At 45.9% G+C, this 15797-nt stretch overlaps 1 protein-coding gene across 1 annotated transcript; it reads left to right on the top strand.

Annotated features, from left to right (window-relative positions):
• Positions 1–3533: 3533 nt before the first annotated feature.
• R3HDM4 (R3H domain containing 4) lies at positions 3534–15061 on the top strand. The gene is made up of 8 exons (XM_081846406.1): positions 3534–3735; positions 5066–5223; positions 5906–6024; positions 8293–8416; positions 8948–9033; positions 9168–9253; positions 10318–10373; positions 11779–15061. Exons 1-8 carry the CDS (start codon positions 3647–3649, stop codon positions 11880–11882), a joined length of 822 nt encoding a protein of 273 aa, XP_081702532.1. The 5' UTR covers positions 3534–3646; the 3' UTR covers positions 11883–15061.
• The last annotated feature ends 736 nt before the right edge of the window (positions 15062–15797 follow it).

Raw genomic sequence — 15797 nt, 5'->3', positions numbered from 1 at the left:
CTTCTGTCAAAACGGGCTCGTTTCAGTGGGGCGAGTCAAATCTCCCCTTTTCTTTTCAGGCAGTTCGAAAGACAGAGTGAGGACCTCTCTCTCAACCCGCCTCTCGCCTGTTCAATAGGAAGAGACTAGGAGGGGTCAAATTTGCATAGGCGGCCTCCCAGCATGCATCGGGGTGCGGGAAATTAAAAGAAATAGGATGGATTAATTTGAGAATGCGAGGAGACTAAGGGGTAGCTTGGTGGGGGGGTGTAGAAAAGAACAGGAGGCGCAAACACAGGAAGGAAAGACAATAACATTTTCTTACCATGACTTGGAAATATTTTCAAATCAGAGGTTTATATACGGCTGCGGTAGAGGGTAGATTTGTGCTCGCTTCGGCAGCACATATACTAAAATTGGAACGATACAGAGAAGATTAGCATGGCCCCTGCGCAAGGATGACACGCAAATTCGTGAAGCGTTCCATATTTTGGCACATCCCTGCATTGCTTTTATTGCACAGCATCCTCAGGTCCAAGCCACGCCTCTTTTGCTTCAGTTTGCAAACGCCACATTAGTTGCAACCCCTTTTGCGTCCCTCTTTACCCCCAACCACCCCCCCAAAAAAACCCTTTCCCAAAATGCCAGCTGATTGCAACGTGGCTATTGCACCCGAATAATGATATATGCATGCATGCAAGCAGCAATGGATGCAATAATATGCATGCATGTTCAAGACCAGCAAAACAGACCGTGCTGTTATTTATTATTTCCGCCTCCTTTTTTTTTGCCTTTTGTCTCCCCCCCAGTTTGCAAATCCCACACCACTCCCCCAAAAACATTTTAATGGGTCGTGCATGCTCCTCTCTTTGCTTTCCAGCAATGCAGAACCGTGTAATCTGGTTACAGATAGGTAGCCGTGTTGGTCTGCCATAGTCAAAACAAAACAAATTCCTTCCAGTAGCACCTTAAAGACCAACTAAGTCAGTTCTTGGTATGAGCTTTCGTGTGCATGCACACTTCTTCAGATACACTGAAACAGAAGTCACCAGACCTATATAGTGAGGAGGTGGGGAGGGGTATTACTCAGAAGGGTGGTGGGAATGGGTGATTGGCAGATAGCTGTGATGAGCCTGTTGACGACTCTTAACGACTGCAATAGGTCTTACAGGAAAAAGCAAGGGGTGAAAAGGTGAAAAATGGCTTTGTCATGTATAATGAGATAAGAATCCAATGTCTTTGTTCAGACCAGGTTTCTCCATGGTTTTAAGTTTGGTGATAAGTTGTAATTCAGCAGCTTCTCTTTCCAGTCTATTTCTGAAATTCCTTTGTAGTAAAACAGCTACTTTGAGATCTTGTATAGAATGTCCTGGGAGATTGAAGTGTTCTCCTACTGGCTTCTCTGTCTTGTGATTCCTGATGTCCGATTTATGTCCGTTTATTCTTTGGCGTAAGGTCTGGCCTGTTTGTCCAATATAGAGAGCTGAAGGACACTGTTGGCATTTTATGGCATACACAATCTACAACCTCTCCTGGACAATGACAGTTCTCTTTCTCAAGCTCTGGGAGGAAGACCTTTCATTGCCTACAGACAGCCACCCAGTCTTAAACAACTCCTAAACGTAGTATTATTTAACTCCTAAACGTAGTATTATTTATTTATAAAACGTAGTATTATTTATGGTCTGAATGCAACGTGCACCCCATATTCTCACCTTTTGGGAAATTAGGACGCCCCTGAAGGGTTTTGAACAAAGGACGAAGCAATAAATAATAGTATGTTTTGCTGGTCTTAATGCAGCCCCATGCATATGCTGTGCAATAAAAGCAATGCAGGGATGTGAAGCAATAAATAATAGTATGTTTTGCTGGTCTTAATGCAGCCCCATGCATATGCTGTGCAATAAAAGCAATGCAGGGATGTGCCAAAATATGGAACGCTTCACGAATTTGCGTGTCATCCTTGCGCAGGGGCCATGCTAATCTTCTCTGTATCGTTCCAATTTTAGTATATGTGCTGCCGAAGCGAGCACAAATCCATGTCTGCTCCATCTCTCATTTAAAGGCTTCCTTACGGAGGACTTCCACTTTATGGTGAACTGAAACGAATTGCCCTTTAAATTTTTATTTATTTATTTCCCAAGTCTTCGCTTATTTTATTATTTCGAAATCTTCTTCTCGCTTCCGAAAGATAACTTGGTGCTTTATTTCCAACGCATATGTGAAGTATGGTACATTCCTAATGGTGTCCAACCGCATTGAATTGTGGGGAGGGCAGTATGCAAATGAGGGGTGCTGCCGACAGGCGACGCCCCTCTCCCATGGGAAAGCCCATTGGCTGGAGCTGAGAGGAGGCCCTGGAGTCCGGCAATGTCCGCAGGGGCTTCTGGTTGGGGCTGTCAATCCTAATGCAAGACAGAGCAGGGACTCCTGCAGAGGGGCAACAAGGAGTTTGCTTTGCAGGTGGCGCAAGGGGTGGGGAAGCCGGGGTTTTGCAGAGGTTGCTGGACTCCCATCCAGCCCTGATCTTTGTGCCTGCTGCTGGCAGGGAGACCCAACAACAGAGCTGGATTAGAACTCTCCTCGTCCCTGACCATTGGGCATGCTGGCTAAGGGGCTGGGGATTGGGTGGTAGGAGGACAGCAACATCTGGAGGTCCTCGCAGCGGCCACAACTGCAGATCTATTGCTGTGCTGTCCAGTGCACAAGCACACATACCGTTGCAGTGGAATGCAAAAAAAGCCCTTTGCAATGCAATGCAAACACACACTCCGTGCAAGGCAACCATAGAGTCCGTGCAATGCACACTGTGCAATGCAAACACACACTCGGTGCAAGGCTCACACACTCCCTGCAATGCAACCACACACGCCATGCAAGGCGCGCACACACACACTCGGTGCAAGGCACACTCCATGCAAGGCACACACTCCGTGCAATGAAACCATACAGTCCGTGCAATGCAAGCACACACTGTGCAATGCAACTACACACGCCGTGCAAGGCACACGCACACTCCGTGCAATGCAGACACACTCCGTGCAAGGCACACACACACTCCCTTAAATGTTACAGATAGGTAGCCGTGTTGGTCTGCCATAGTCAAAACAAAAAATTCCTTCCAGTAGCACCTTAAAGACCAACTAAGTTAGTTCTAGGTATGAGCCTTCGTGTGCATGCACACTGCTTCAGATACACCATAGTGAAGTGTGCATGCACACGAAAGCTCATACCTAGAACTAACTTAGTTGGTCTTTAAGGTGCTACTGGAAGGAATTTGTTTTGTTTTGACTCCCTTCAATGCACACTCCATGCAAGGCAACTGCAAAACTCTCACGCGCTGCAATGCAATGCAACGCCACGCAAACACACCCCGTGCAGCGCCGCGCCCTGCAAAGCCCGGAGCAAACTGCACATTGCAAACGCGGCTGCGTCCCTTGCATCAGCTTTTGCTTTTCGCAAGGGAGGCGGAACTCCATCCCGGCTCGTAGCACCGCCTCTTCCTCCAGCCCTTTGCTCCCCTCCTCCCCCCCCCCGGAGCTGACGCGTCTTCCTGGGGCGGTGCAGCCGGGGGGGGGGGGCAGCTGGGCCGGGTGCCTTTCTGGGGTGGTATCCGGGTCCCAGACCTCAGGATCTTGTTGGCTTGGGGTTGCAATCCGGGCGAGCCATGGTGGTGCTGAAGGGGACAGATCCTGGCGGTGCAAGAGGAGGCGGCCACCAGGAGCAACCGGGAGCCCCCCCAAACCAGCCCTATGGGTGAGTAAGGGGGGCAGCCTTGCCACTGAATATCTGTGGCTCCTATTTGGGAAAAAGGAGATTTCAATTGATTTCTTTAAAACAATAAAAGCAGGGTGGGTTCAACAACCTTTGCAAGAAGCTTGCAAGCAAACAGGCAATGCAACAGCTGTTTCCTTCCTGGAGCAACCAAGTTGATCCATCGCCTAAGATAGACTTCTCCTGTAACTGGAGGTTCCATTGCGGTGGCACAACTCGGGAAATCGGGGTGCGGAGAGCTCGCCAGATCAGACTCCGCTTGGGGGTTCCTGATTTAAAATACAAGTTAAAATACAAGTTAAAATACAATTTAAAAAAAATGTTGGAAATGTAAAGAAAAGGAAGGTACTTTATATCATATGTGGTGGACCTGTCCCAAGGTAAAAGACTTCTGGGAAAAGATTTATAATGAATTTTTAAAAATGATGAAATATACATTTATAAAGAAACCAGAGGTCATTCTCCTTGGAATATTAGGTTCTGAACTGCCCAAGAAAGATGTAAAGGTATTTTTGTATGTCACAACTGCTGCATGAATTTTAATAGCCAAAAAATGGAAAACACAAGAACTATCAATTGTGGAAGAATGGCAGATGAAGATGGTGGACTTTATGGAGCTGGCTGAACGCACGGGGAGAATCCACAAACAGAAAGAAGAGGAATATCAAGAAGACTGGAAGAAATTTAAAGAATATTTGAATAAATATTGTAACATTAGAGATTAGTAGTTACTTGAAAGCACCAAATAGGCCTAGGATTAAATTAGGATTAAATAAATAAATGAGAAATAGAATGTTAAGAAATTTGATTATAATTGGAATATTTTATTTTTGATTAACGATATTGGAAAACTGCTACGTTCAGTTACAGGGAAATTCAGATGGAAGAGATTAGAGGAAGTCAAGTAATATATTTAAGAAGTTGGATTTTTAATTGATCAATTAATTTTTATTGTCTATATGTTTGTGGTTGTATTTTTGGTTATCGTTTGCTATATTTGTTTCCGTTTCCTTTTCCTTTTTGTTTGATTGATTGTATTGTACGTGTGGTATTTGTAGGAAACTTAGTAAATATTATTGGGGGGAAATAAATAAAAAAGGCTGAATCACCCTTGCTTTTGGCAAGGTGGAATGGCGCTCGCTCCTGGAATACGACCCTTGTTTGCAATAAATCGGATTATTTCTGCTCTTTGGGTTGATAAAAATGGATCGATGCAGATCTCTTGAATTTGGGGGGCTCTTTTATTTTATGTGGGTCACGGCTGCAGAGAGCCTGCCAATTTTTAAAAACGCTTCGTTTCCCCTTTTTGCAGAAGGATTGAGGATTGTCTGCCGCCACTGGCCAGTCCCCCCGCCGCCAAGAGGTTTTCCCCGGCGAAGCGAAAGCAGTACTACATCAACCAAGCCATACGCAACTCGGATCTCATCCCCCGGGCCAAAGGGCGCAAGAGCCTTCAGCGCCTCGAGAACAGTTGAGTTCCGGGTTGGGGGCGCCTCTCTCTGCCCAATGGGATCGCAGAAGAGTCGCGAGGGACCCGGGGGTCATCTAGTCCAACCCGCAAGGCTCGAACCCACAACCAAGCTGCTCCGAGCTGGGGAGAGCTCAGCCCGTAGAATGCAAGGCTCTTATAAACACCGGGTCGCGCGTTCGAGTCTCCCTTGAGCTAAAAAGCCCCAGACCGCTGCAATCGCTTGAGCCTGAGACTCAGGTTGTGAATTCGAGGTTCACCTTGGGCAAAAGATTCTCAAGGTTGCGAGTTCAAGGTTCACCTTGGGCGAAAGATTCTTGCATTGCACGGGGTTGGGCTAGAGGACCCCCAAGGGGGGGCCCCTTCTCCTCTCCTCACAGTTCCCCGAAGCTAAAAAGCCCCAGACCGCTGCAATCGCTTGAGTCTGAGACTCCTAATTTTAGGGTTTTGGGTTCGATTCCTGCGTTGCACAGGCCCTCTGCAATTCTGTGATTCTGCCGACTGAGCCATGTTGCATCATGATAGGGGAAGGGTTTTCTGGCCGGGGGCCCGAATTCTGTTCTGGGGGCGGGGCCTGCTGCAAAAGTGGGAGGAGCAATATATGCAGATTTCGGCTTTGTACCCTAGTTTCGGCCCATTGCTAACCTGCAGAGGTGTATCGTGAATTCTGCGTTTCCCCTCCAGCACGTTATCTGATGACTCTCCTGGAGCAAGACGAATGTACAGGGGAAGATGGGGAGATCGTCCACCCGGCCAATCCGAGCATCTTCACGGAAGCCTGCAACAATGAGACGTACGTCAAGGTACGTGTTGTGGTCTCTTTTCGTTAAATCCCAGCTCTCTTCCTTGAGAGGCACAGCTCAGCTCAAGACAGAAGGACTGTTTTTGGGAGACGGGGGGCAGGTGGGTGTGGGGGACTCCCTGGTCCTGAATGGGGTGACTGTGCCCCTGAAGGACCAGGTGCGCAGCCTGGGGGTCATTTTGGACTCACAGCTGTCCATGGAGGCGCAGGTCAAATCCGTGTCCAGGACAGCTCCATCTGGTCCGCAGGATGAGACCCTCCCTGCCCGCAGACTGTCTGGCCAGAGTGGTGCATGCTCTGGTTATCTCCCGCTTGGACTACTGCCATGCGCTCTACGTGAGGCTACCTTTGAAGGTGACCCAGAAACTGCAACTAATCCAGAATTTGGCAGCCAGACTGGGGACTGGGAGCGGCCGCTGGGACCACATAACACTGGTCCTGAAAGACCTACATTGGCTCCCAGGACGTTTCCGAGCAGAATTCAAAGTGTGGGGCTGACGTTGGAAGCCCTAAATGGCCCAGTAGACCTGAAGAAGCATCTCCACCCCCATCGTCCAGCCTGGACACGGAGGTCCAGCTCCGAGGGCCTTCTGGCGGTTCCCTCACTGCGAGAAGCCAAGTTACAGGGAACCAGGCAGAGGGCCTTTTCGGTAGTGGCGCCCGCCCTGTGGAACGCACTCCCATCAGATGTCAAGGAAATAAACAACTACCTGACTTTTAGAAGACATCTGAAGGCAGCCCTGTTTAGGGAAGCTTTTAATGTTTGATGTATCACAGTATTTTAATATTTTTTTGGAAGCCGCCCAGAGTGGCTGGGGAAGCCCAGCCAGATGGGCGGGGTATAAATGATAAATTATTATTATTATTATTATTATTATTATTATTATTATGCAAATTGCATCTTTTCTGTATTCAAACGAATCAACAATTAAACAACATTTCAAATTTGCATTTCGTATCTGGGAATTGCATCTCGCCCAAATTCGGTTTTGATTCATTCGGTCAAATTGGCTGCGAGGTTAAAGCAAATCATTTTGCAAGACCTCAGCTGCAATGGGAAAGGAACTTTGCTGGACCTGAGCTGCCAGATGGAAAGAGAGCGTTGCTGAACCTCAGCCGCTTTTGCACGTTTTTAATTCTGAAACCTTTGTGGACTTTGAAGAAGCCCCTGCTTGTCCTTTTTAGCCCTATGCAGGAATTGGGATCTGAACGAGTCCGCGTTCTGAATTCTGAAGCCTTTTTTCCGTACCTGGGTCCGGAATTCGTCTTTCGAACTCGGGTTCTAGTTGGGAGTGACGGTGCGAGATAAAGGAGGCATTGTTGTTGTTTTAATAGCATGTATCAGATTTAAGACCTTTTTTTTTTATTACATATTGCAGCTTGTTTCTGCAAAACTACAAAACGTTTTTGCGTATGAAAGCAATCTTTTAATTGTTTCGCCTTATGTATCAAATCGTGTGAGCTGTTTTTATTGCACGTGTCTTTTTAATTGCAAAATTATTTCGAGTTACCTTATTGGGAGCAATTGCCGAAAAGACTTAAAAATCATAGAATTGCAATCCCTGCTTAAAAACCACCCACAATTGAACAACTCCTACTGTCAGAAAGTTGGTTCCTGGTGTTCAGTTTGCACCTCGTTCCCCGTAACTCGGCCAACCTAAATAAATACATAAACCCCATTTAAAAATAAATACATAAACCCTGTTTTAAAAACAGCGGTACCTTGGTTCTCAGACTTAATCCGTTCCGGAAGTCCGTTCCAAAAATCCAATTTAAATAAAAAATGATAACATTGCGGCATACGTATCTGTGTTTGTTAAAAGCATTTTAAAAAACCAAACAACTTAGACTGAGTTTTAGCACATACGAAAAACTTATTTCCTTTGGACTTTAACTTAAATAGAAAACTACGTTTAGAAAGATCTTTCCTCCAAAAGCATTTTAAAAAATAAAATAATCCGATTTAAATAAAATAATAATAATGGATTTTTATGCATACCCTGGATAAAACCCGCAAAACCCTGATATTCAGAGTCTTAAGTTTCACTCGGAACCCGCACAAACCACACTTTGGGTTCTCTGGCTTTCCGCCCACTTAATCAACTCGAAAGTGGATTGATCTTCTGATGGGAAAATAAAATAAAATTAACGGCCCTGGGAAACGCAGCTCTTTTTCCCGCTCCAGTCGCTGGGTTTTTGACTCGGGATGGGCTGAGAGGGTTGTGCGTTAATGGGCTTCTCTCATTTTTGTGTGTGTGTCTCGGCTAAGATTTGGAACGACTTCATGAACCGCTCCGGCGAGGAACAAGAGCGAGTCCTCTTGTACCTGGAAGAGGAGGCGGCGAAGAAGCAGAAGAGCAAACTGGCCGAAAAAGCAGATGTCAAGTGGAAAGGTATGGAGGGTTTGGCCTGCACTGCCTTGCAGGGATGTTTTGCATTTCTGGGGCAAATAAATTCCCTTCCTTCTCTTTCTCCGTTCCTTCCTTCCTTCCTTCCTTCCTTCCTTCCTTCCTTCCTTCCTTCCTTCTCTCCTCTCTCAGTTTCTTTTTCCTTCCTTCCTTCTCTCTCTCTCCCTCCCTTCCAGTCAAGTGAGGATCTGTCTTCCCCATTCAAGTTTCCAGAGCTTCTTTGCTCTTGAAGGGAGTTAGAGAGATTTCTGCTTTCATCCGAACCTCCATATGCAAGAGCAGTCTACCCTCGAACGCTCCCTGTTCAGGAGCAACAGCTGGGGGGGGGAGGCTCCCTACCCTTCCTGGCAGTGCCAAATTTACGTATAATCTAAACAAGATAGAAGCCCCTGGTCCCTGTTCTTCCCCTTAGAACTGCGAAAGTGCAGAGGTGGAAGGGACACCGCAGGGTCATCTATCTCAACCCCGTGCAATGCAGGAACCGCACAACCTGTTTTCCTCCTCTTTCCGTTGCAGAACACGCCGCTTACACCCCGCAAGAGTGTTTCCAACGCATCAGCCGGCGCCTGAGGACCACGCTGAAGCGGAGCCGTATCCCCATGGTAGGTTTCGAACGCAGGACCGAAGAAGAAACCGGCGCCTGGGAACCTTTGCTGTGGCAGCTTTGCCTGGGCGCGGGGTACAAAGAATAAAATTGCTTTGTTGTTATTCGCTGCTGCTTCTATTTTTCGCCCAGGGGACCCTGGAGTGCTTCGAAGATGAGCTATTGGCCTTTTTCTCGAACAGCCCCCGTTCCGTCTACACGGCAATGATGGACAACAGGTGACCAAACGGTTCTTGCGCCAGGCGCCACGGCCGGATGGGAATTGTAGTACAGAAGGCGATGCACAATGTGGTTTTTTGGGGTTTTTCCGTACTGATAAAGCCAACGGCTGTTGGGAAATGGGAACTGGACGTATCCAGAGTAAAGGATCTATAAAGGATGGAAAATAGGAAGTTAATTTCCTATTAATTATTTCCTATTAATAATTTCCTGTTGTATTATTTTATTGTTGTTAGCCGCCCTGAGCCCGGCTTCGGCTGGGGAGGTGGGATATAAATAAAATTTATTATTATTATTATTATTATTATTATTATTATTATTATTATTATTAATTTCCTGGCTTTTAATTGGAACTTAGCCTGATCTCTTATTCCCCTTCCCTTTTTATGAAGATTCCCCGCTCTGGGGTCCCACAGCTAATTCTCCCCTGGTCTCCTCGCTGGCCCAAATGGGACTAATTTAGCCAGCCAGCTATTGTTTATTGAATGGGTTTCCCCCCTAAATTGATTTTTGAATTCTGAATTTATTGTTATTCACGCTTTATATATACGCTTTATACTGTATTTTATGCTTTTTTTTGTTGTATCACAATTAAGTGTTTTAAATTCGTTGCGAGCCCGTTTTCTGAACTGGGAAGGGCAGGATATAAATAAAAAATTATTATTATTATTACATAGGATGGAGAGTAGGAAGTTAATTTTTTTTGGGGGGGGGGGAGTTGCCCAACGCAAGATGATAAGAAAGAGAAGTCAATATAGAAATAAGTAATGGTTTCAAACAGGTGGCGAGGCGGGGGGGGGGGGTGCTGCAAATTCTTCCGTTCCGCGAAGGTATATATAATAGCGTTTTGTAAACGTATGGGCAAATCGACGTAACGGGAATTGAACGTAAGGGAAGAATTGGGAACCTAAGGAAAGAATTGGGAACCAGAATTGTGAACTGAACCTAAGGAAAGAATTGGGAACATAAGGGAAGAACTGGGAACCAGGATTGTGAATTGAACCTAAGGAAAGAACTTGCAGAAAGGGATAAAAACGTGTTTTTTCAATCTCTTTTCTTGCAGCTTCGAACGGCTTCTCCTTCACGCCGTCTGCCAATACATGGACCTCGCTTCTGCCAGTAAGGGCTCCTTTCTGATATTATTTCGTATTTATTTTGGGAGGAAACTTGCTTGCCCGTGTCGAACGGGGCTATCTCTCCCTTGCAGAGAGGGCGAGGCCCTTCTGATCCGCCTTTACCTTCCCTTCTGGCCTCGGTGGCTGGATGATAAGTAGAAAATAACTTTTTTTATTTAAAAAATGGCAATTGGGAAGCCCTTCTTCCCCCGCCCAACTCCCGCCCCCCCCCCAAATATCTCCTAAGGTTTTCATTCTACAGTGGTCCCTTGGTTCTCAAACTTAATCCGTTCCAGAAGTCCGTTCCAAAACAAAAGCGTTCCAAAACCAAGGCAGCGCTTTCCCATAGAAAGTCATGCAAAGCGGATTAATCCGTTCCAGACTCTTAAAAACAGCCCCTAAAACAGCGATTTAACATGAATTTTAGCATCTAACGAGACCATTGATCCACAAAAAGAAAGCAAGAATCAATGTGCTGTACTATAAAATAAATAAGGCAGTATTGTAGATGATAAAAATTAAAATTAGTGTTTTTTCCCATCTGCACTGATCATAGTCATTGTTTGGATGGGGGGCTTTTATTCATTTCCGCAGTCACACAATCAATCAGTAGCTGAACTGGGTTCCGCACAGTCACAAAAACAAATGAACCTGGAAAAGCCTCAGAAACAAAAACGCAAAATAAATAGCAAAAACAAAAGCGCCAAACTTATTCCATTCCGGAAGTCCGTTTGACATCAGAAACCGAGGTGTGGCTTCTGATTGGCGCAGGCGCCCCGGAAACAATAGGCTGACAGCTGCGTCGGACGTTTGGCTTCCGAAAAACGTTTGCAAACCAGAACACTCACTTCTGGGTTTGCGGCGTTTTGGAACCAAGGTACCACTGTATTTCCTTGTCTCCTTTTGGATAAGAACACCTTGTTCTTCTGTTTTTCAAGGTGTTTAAATAAACCAAAATTATTATCATCATCATCATTATTATTACCAAACAAGCAGACAAAAAATTCCTTCCAGTAGTACCTTAGAGACCAACTAAGTTTGTTACTGGTATTTTTATTATTACAGTGGTGCCCCGCAAGACGAACGCCTCGCAAGACGGAAAACCCGCTAGACGAAAGGGTTTTCCGTTTTGGAGGTGCTTCGCTAAACGAATTTCCTATGGGCTTGCTTCACAAGACGAAAATGTCTTGCGAGTTCCTGCGGGTTTTTTTCCCTTTCCCCCCCTTTTTCTAAGCCGCTAAGCCGCTTATCAGCTGATCCGCTAAGCCGCTAATAGCGCTAATCCGCTAAGCCGCTAATGGGCTTGCTTTGCAAGACGAAAAAAACGCAAGACGAAGAGACTCGCGGAACGGATTCTTTTCGTCTTGCGAGGCACCACTGTATTATGATTATTATATCATCCGTCTTAGGTTCTGACTACGAAGGAAAACGACAGATGAAAGTGAGCAACAAACACACCATTTTCCTGCCTCCGGATCCGCTTCTTTCGACTTACCTGGAGCAAATGAGCTGATGGCGGTTCTGGGTCGTCTTCCGGGGGTCCGTCCCACCCCACCCCCTTCGAAATTTCTGCTTCCGTTGGCTTTTTAAAAAAGAATTTAAAGGCAAATGAGTTTTGGCAGGAAGGGACTCGGCTAGGGATGTGGTCTGTGGTTGCCTAGCAACCGCCTTCCATCTCGGGTACCCAAAAGATGCAGGATGTTGTCTGTGGTTGCCTAGCAACCGCCTCCCATCTCGGGTACCCAAAAGATGCAGGCCAGATGATGCTTTTGTTACCGGCCTCTCCCTCAGAGTAGGAGCCCCCTGGCCCATTTTGGAGGCCCCGATTCTGTCTGGGAGGTCCTGGATGTGGGGAGCCCCCCCCACCTCCATCACCCCCTGTCCATGCTGAGCTTCATTAACGGCGAACCCCAAAAACGGGAACCCCCTCGAAACTGGTGCAAAAGTTTTGCAGTCGGTTTTTGTGGGTTTTTTATGCAGAGAACCACCCTTTTTGCCGCACCCCACAAACAGCCATAGACCCTCGAACCAGGGAAGGGGGTGTCACGGGGTCCCCCCCAAACCCAATGTCATCCGATTCGCTCCCAATCGTAGCCGGGCAAACGTTTTGCAGCGAAAACGCCCCACATTTTGCAGCCCCCCCAAAACGGAGCCATAGATCCTTCATCTCATTGGGGTTTTAGGGGGGGTGACCCCCGGGTTTGAGGGTCTATCTATTGGTCTGTTTTTGGGTGGTGCCGCAAAACGCGGGCTGTTTCTTCTCCGCGAAAAAAGGACCGCAAAACTTTGGCACCAGTTTTGAGGAGGGTTGCTGTATTTTGGGGTTCGCAGTTAACGAAGCTGATGGGAGGGGGAGACCACAAAGTTTGTGCGGGGCCTGAGTGAAAACTCATCCCTTTTTTAAGGCCGTGCACCCCAAAAATAGGATTGCGCTGCATCGTTCGACTCAGTTGTCCAGGCAGCTTGATTTTTAAAACAATCCTTTGATTTTTAAACGCCGCCCGTAATTTAGTCTGCAAGCAATTTATAAAAATACGTATATTTTTAATAGGTCCCTCCTTCTTTGAAAAAAACAGGATTTATAAATGGCTCAGTGCGAGTGGGCTACAACTCCCTGCAAATAAAAGTATCGCATCTCAAATTTGGAGCATTTGAAAAGGGGCGATTTCTTCGACCCTATTTGACACAGTCGTTTTTTTATTTTGTGTTTTTGCAATGCGAAAAAAGGGAAATCCTTCGCTTTTTGCTTTTTCGGGAAAAGCTTTCCTCTCTCCCGCGAACTTTCTGGAAAGAACTGCAACGCCTCTCCTCTCTGTCGCCATTGCAGTTGCCGTTCTGCCCTCCTGGAGACAATTATCTATTTATATATATATATATATCCCTGGTTTTTGGAAAGCAAATGTTAGAGAGCTGGTGTTATAACGGCTGGCTTCAGCTTCGGCTCGGCTCGATTTTAAAGCGGCAAAATTTGGGTTTTCCCACAAGCGCCTTGGATTCTTACTAATTTTTTTTTGGGGGGGGTGCACAAGACCCTTTTTTTCAAGTTCGGCAGAGGATCGGGTCCGCCTCACGGGGGGGGGGGTCGTGCCAGGAAACAGCCGCTAATTCCATCTGGCTTCTGGGCAGAGGTAGACTGCTCTTGGGACTGGAGGTTCTCTCTCTTAGTTTCAACGGGCTTTGTTTGTTTCTGTCTCAACGCTCTTTTATTATGGGATGGCGGGGGACTCAACGCCTCTTGGAAATTGGGGTGCCTCCTGCAAAAGGAGGAAAAGCTCTTCTAACGGGCCTTAACGGTGCTTCGATTCGTAATCCGAATTTCTCTGAATTTTGGGGGTAGGGTGGCATTCTGTCTGTAGCGAAACTACAACCCCCCCCCCAAAAAAACACAGCAGCCATCCGTTCTCAGCCGAACTGCCTCATTTTCTAAACGTATGAATGACAATTGCAGGTTCCCCCTTTATTTTGCCAACCCAAGTTGTCAGAAGCCAGTCCGCGTTTTGTAAAATGTAATATAGTGTATTTTTAAAGATAATAGGTGTGTGTCCGTACGTTTTATGGCCAATGGATTCGGATTTTGTTTTCGGTTTCCCCCCCAAAATTGCTATCTACTGATGAAATGACCCTGGCAAAATAATAATAATTAATTATCCCATCTTCTTTGCCGCTGGTTCTTTCATTCGTTTGGTTTCCCCCAAATTGCTCTGTCGTGCCATAAAGTGAGTTTTTTAAAAATATTAAATTAAATTGAAACGTGCATCGCCGTCGGTTCCAAAGAAGTCTACGCAAGCTACTAAACCTCAAAAAGGAATTTAGCCGAGCCTGTTCCTCGGGAACTGATTCCTTTCCCTCCGTAGGGCAGGGCAGGGAAACCTGTGGTCTTTATGTTGTTAGAGTCGTAGAATTATAGAGTTGGAAGGGACCCTGAGGGTCACCATTAATTGAATAAATTAATAAAATAAAAATAAAAATACAGGCAGGGGGGTGACAGGGAACCTTCTCCCAGGATATCAGGCCGGAGGGTCGTCATTAATTGAATAAATTAATAATAATAATAAATACAGGCAGGGGGGCAACAGGGAAACTCCCAGGATATCAGCCCTGAGGGTCATCATTAATTGAATAAATTAATAAAATAAAAATAATTCAGGCAGGGGGGCGACAGGGAACCTCCCAGGATATCAGCCCCAAGGGTCATCATTAATTGAATAAATTAATAAAATAAAAATAATTCAGGCAGGGGGGCGACAGGGAGCCTCCTCCTAGGATATCGGCCCCAAGGGTCATCATTAATTGAATAAATTAATAAAATAATAAAATAATACAGGCAGGATTACTTGGATCCTTTAAAAAGGGCAAACCTGGAGGAGGCTTCCCACTGTACCTCTGTCTGATACACTGGTCTGCCCTTCACATGCTAGTTTGAATTCCTATCTGTACAGGGAGTCGATTTCTAACCTTGGGGAGCCTAGGTTTCAGCCACTGGCGATCAATAAAGATATGAGCCAAGATTCCTGCATTTCACGGGGTTGGCCTGGATGACCTTTGAGGAGCCCTTCCAACTAGGAATCATCGGGAAATAGAGGGTCTTATAAATCAGTTAAATTATTGTCCTTTTCCCCCCAGCTACTGATCACATGTGGATTTTTATTTTGATCGTTGCATGCTCAGAAAAATATACCAAAGTTGAGTTTTTGTTTGTGTGTGTGTGGTTTTATGATTATCCGCAATGTCCCTTCGCGAATGTTCTTATTGAGAGTTGTTGCATTAATTGTGATTTTTCAGACTTTTCCCCAGAAGATGCCACAATTTCTGGGTGTTGGTTTTTTTTTGGAAAGTGTCTCTTCTTCCTCTTGTGTTGCCACGATGGTGTCAAAACAGTGGGATTTTGCAGGGGGCAGCCAAATTAACTTGGCCCTAAGTCAGAGGAAACACATTTTCCCCTGAAATATACTTAGGGGGGTTGTTGGCAAGTTTGCAAGCTCCCCCTATTTGGGGAAAAACTCCCTTCCTGCAGAAATCTAATCTGCCAAGGAAACCACTGCCCAACCTTTCTAATTTTCCACGTGCAAGAATAATTTTTTTTGGGGGGGGGCATTTGAACACAAAACACGCCCCCAATACACACTTCCCTTGCACTACAACAGCGCAGAGACCTTCCTTCTGCCGAATGTACAAACCAACTTTGCATTTTCCGGAAGAATAAAACGTCGTTCCGTGTAATGAGTTTTTCGTGTAAATAATAATTAAAAAATCATGCTTTTAAGAGCGGTGTTGCAGTATTCTTTTTCTTAAATGCAGAAAGGGGACTTGCTGGGAAGCTGTGGGGGAAAGGCTCGCATTTCCAAGCCGCAGACAGAAATCCAACAGGTGAGGTGGATTTCTGCATTTTCGTCGCTGCTGATTTCCAGGAGCTTGGGAATGGTGTGAG

This window comes from Podarcis erhardii, assembly GCF_964252035.2.
Source record: "Podarcis erhardii genome assembly, chromosome: 18".
Lineage (NCBI taxonomy): Eukaryota > Metazoa > Chordata > Lepidosauria > Squamata > Lacertidae > Podarcis > Podarcis erhardii.
Note: the sequence above shows the minus strand (reverse complement) of the source record. Positions and strands in the feature narration are given on the sequence as shown.

Excerpts from the sequence above, each read along its gene's own strand:
- R3HDM4 (XM_081846406.1), top strand. The coding sequence starts at position 3,647 with ATGGTGGTGCTGAAGGGGACAGATCCTGGCGGTGCAAGAGGAGGCGGC. Across the intron at positions 6,025-8,292 it reads ACAATGAGACGTACGTCAAG|ATTTGGAACGACTTCATGAA; the intron begins GTACGTGTTGTG and ends GTCTCGGCTAAG. Across the intron at positions 9,034-9,167 it reads AGCGGAGCCGTATCCCCATG|GGGACCCTGGAGTGCTTCGA; the intron begins GTAGGTTTCGAA and ends TTTTTCGCCCAG.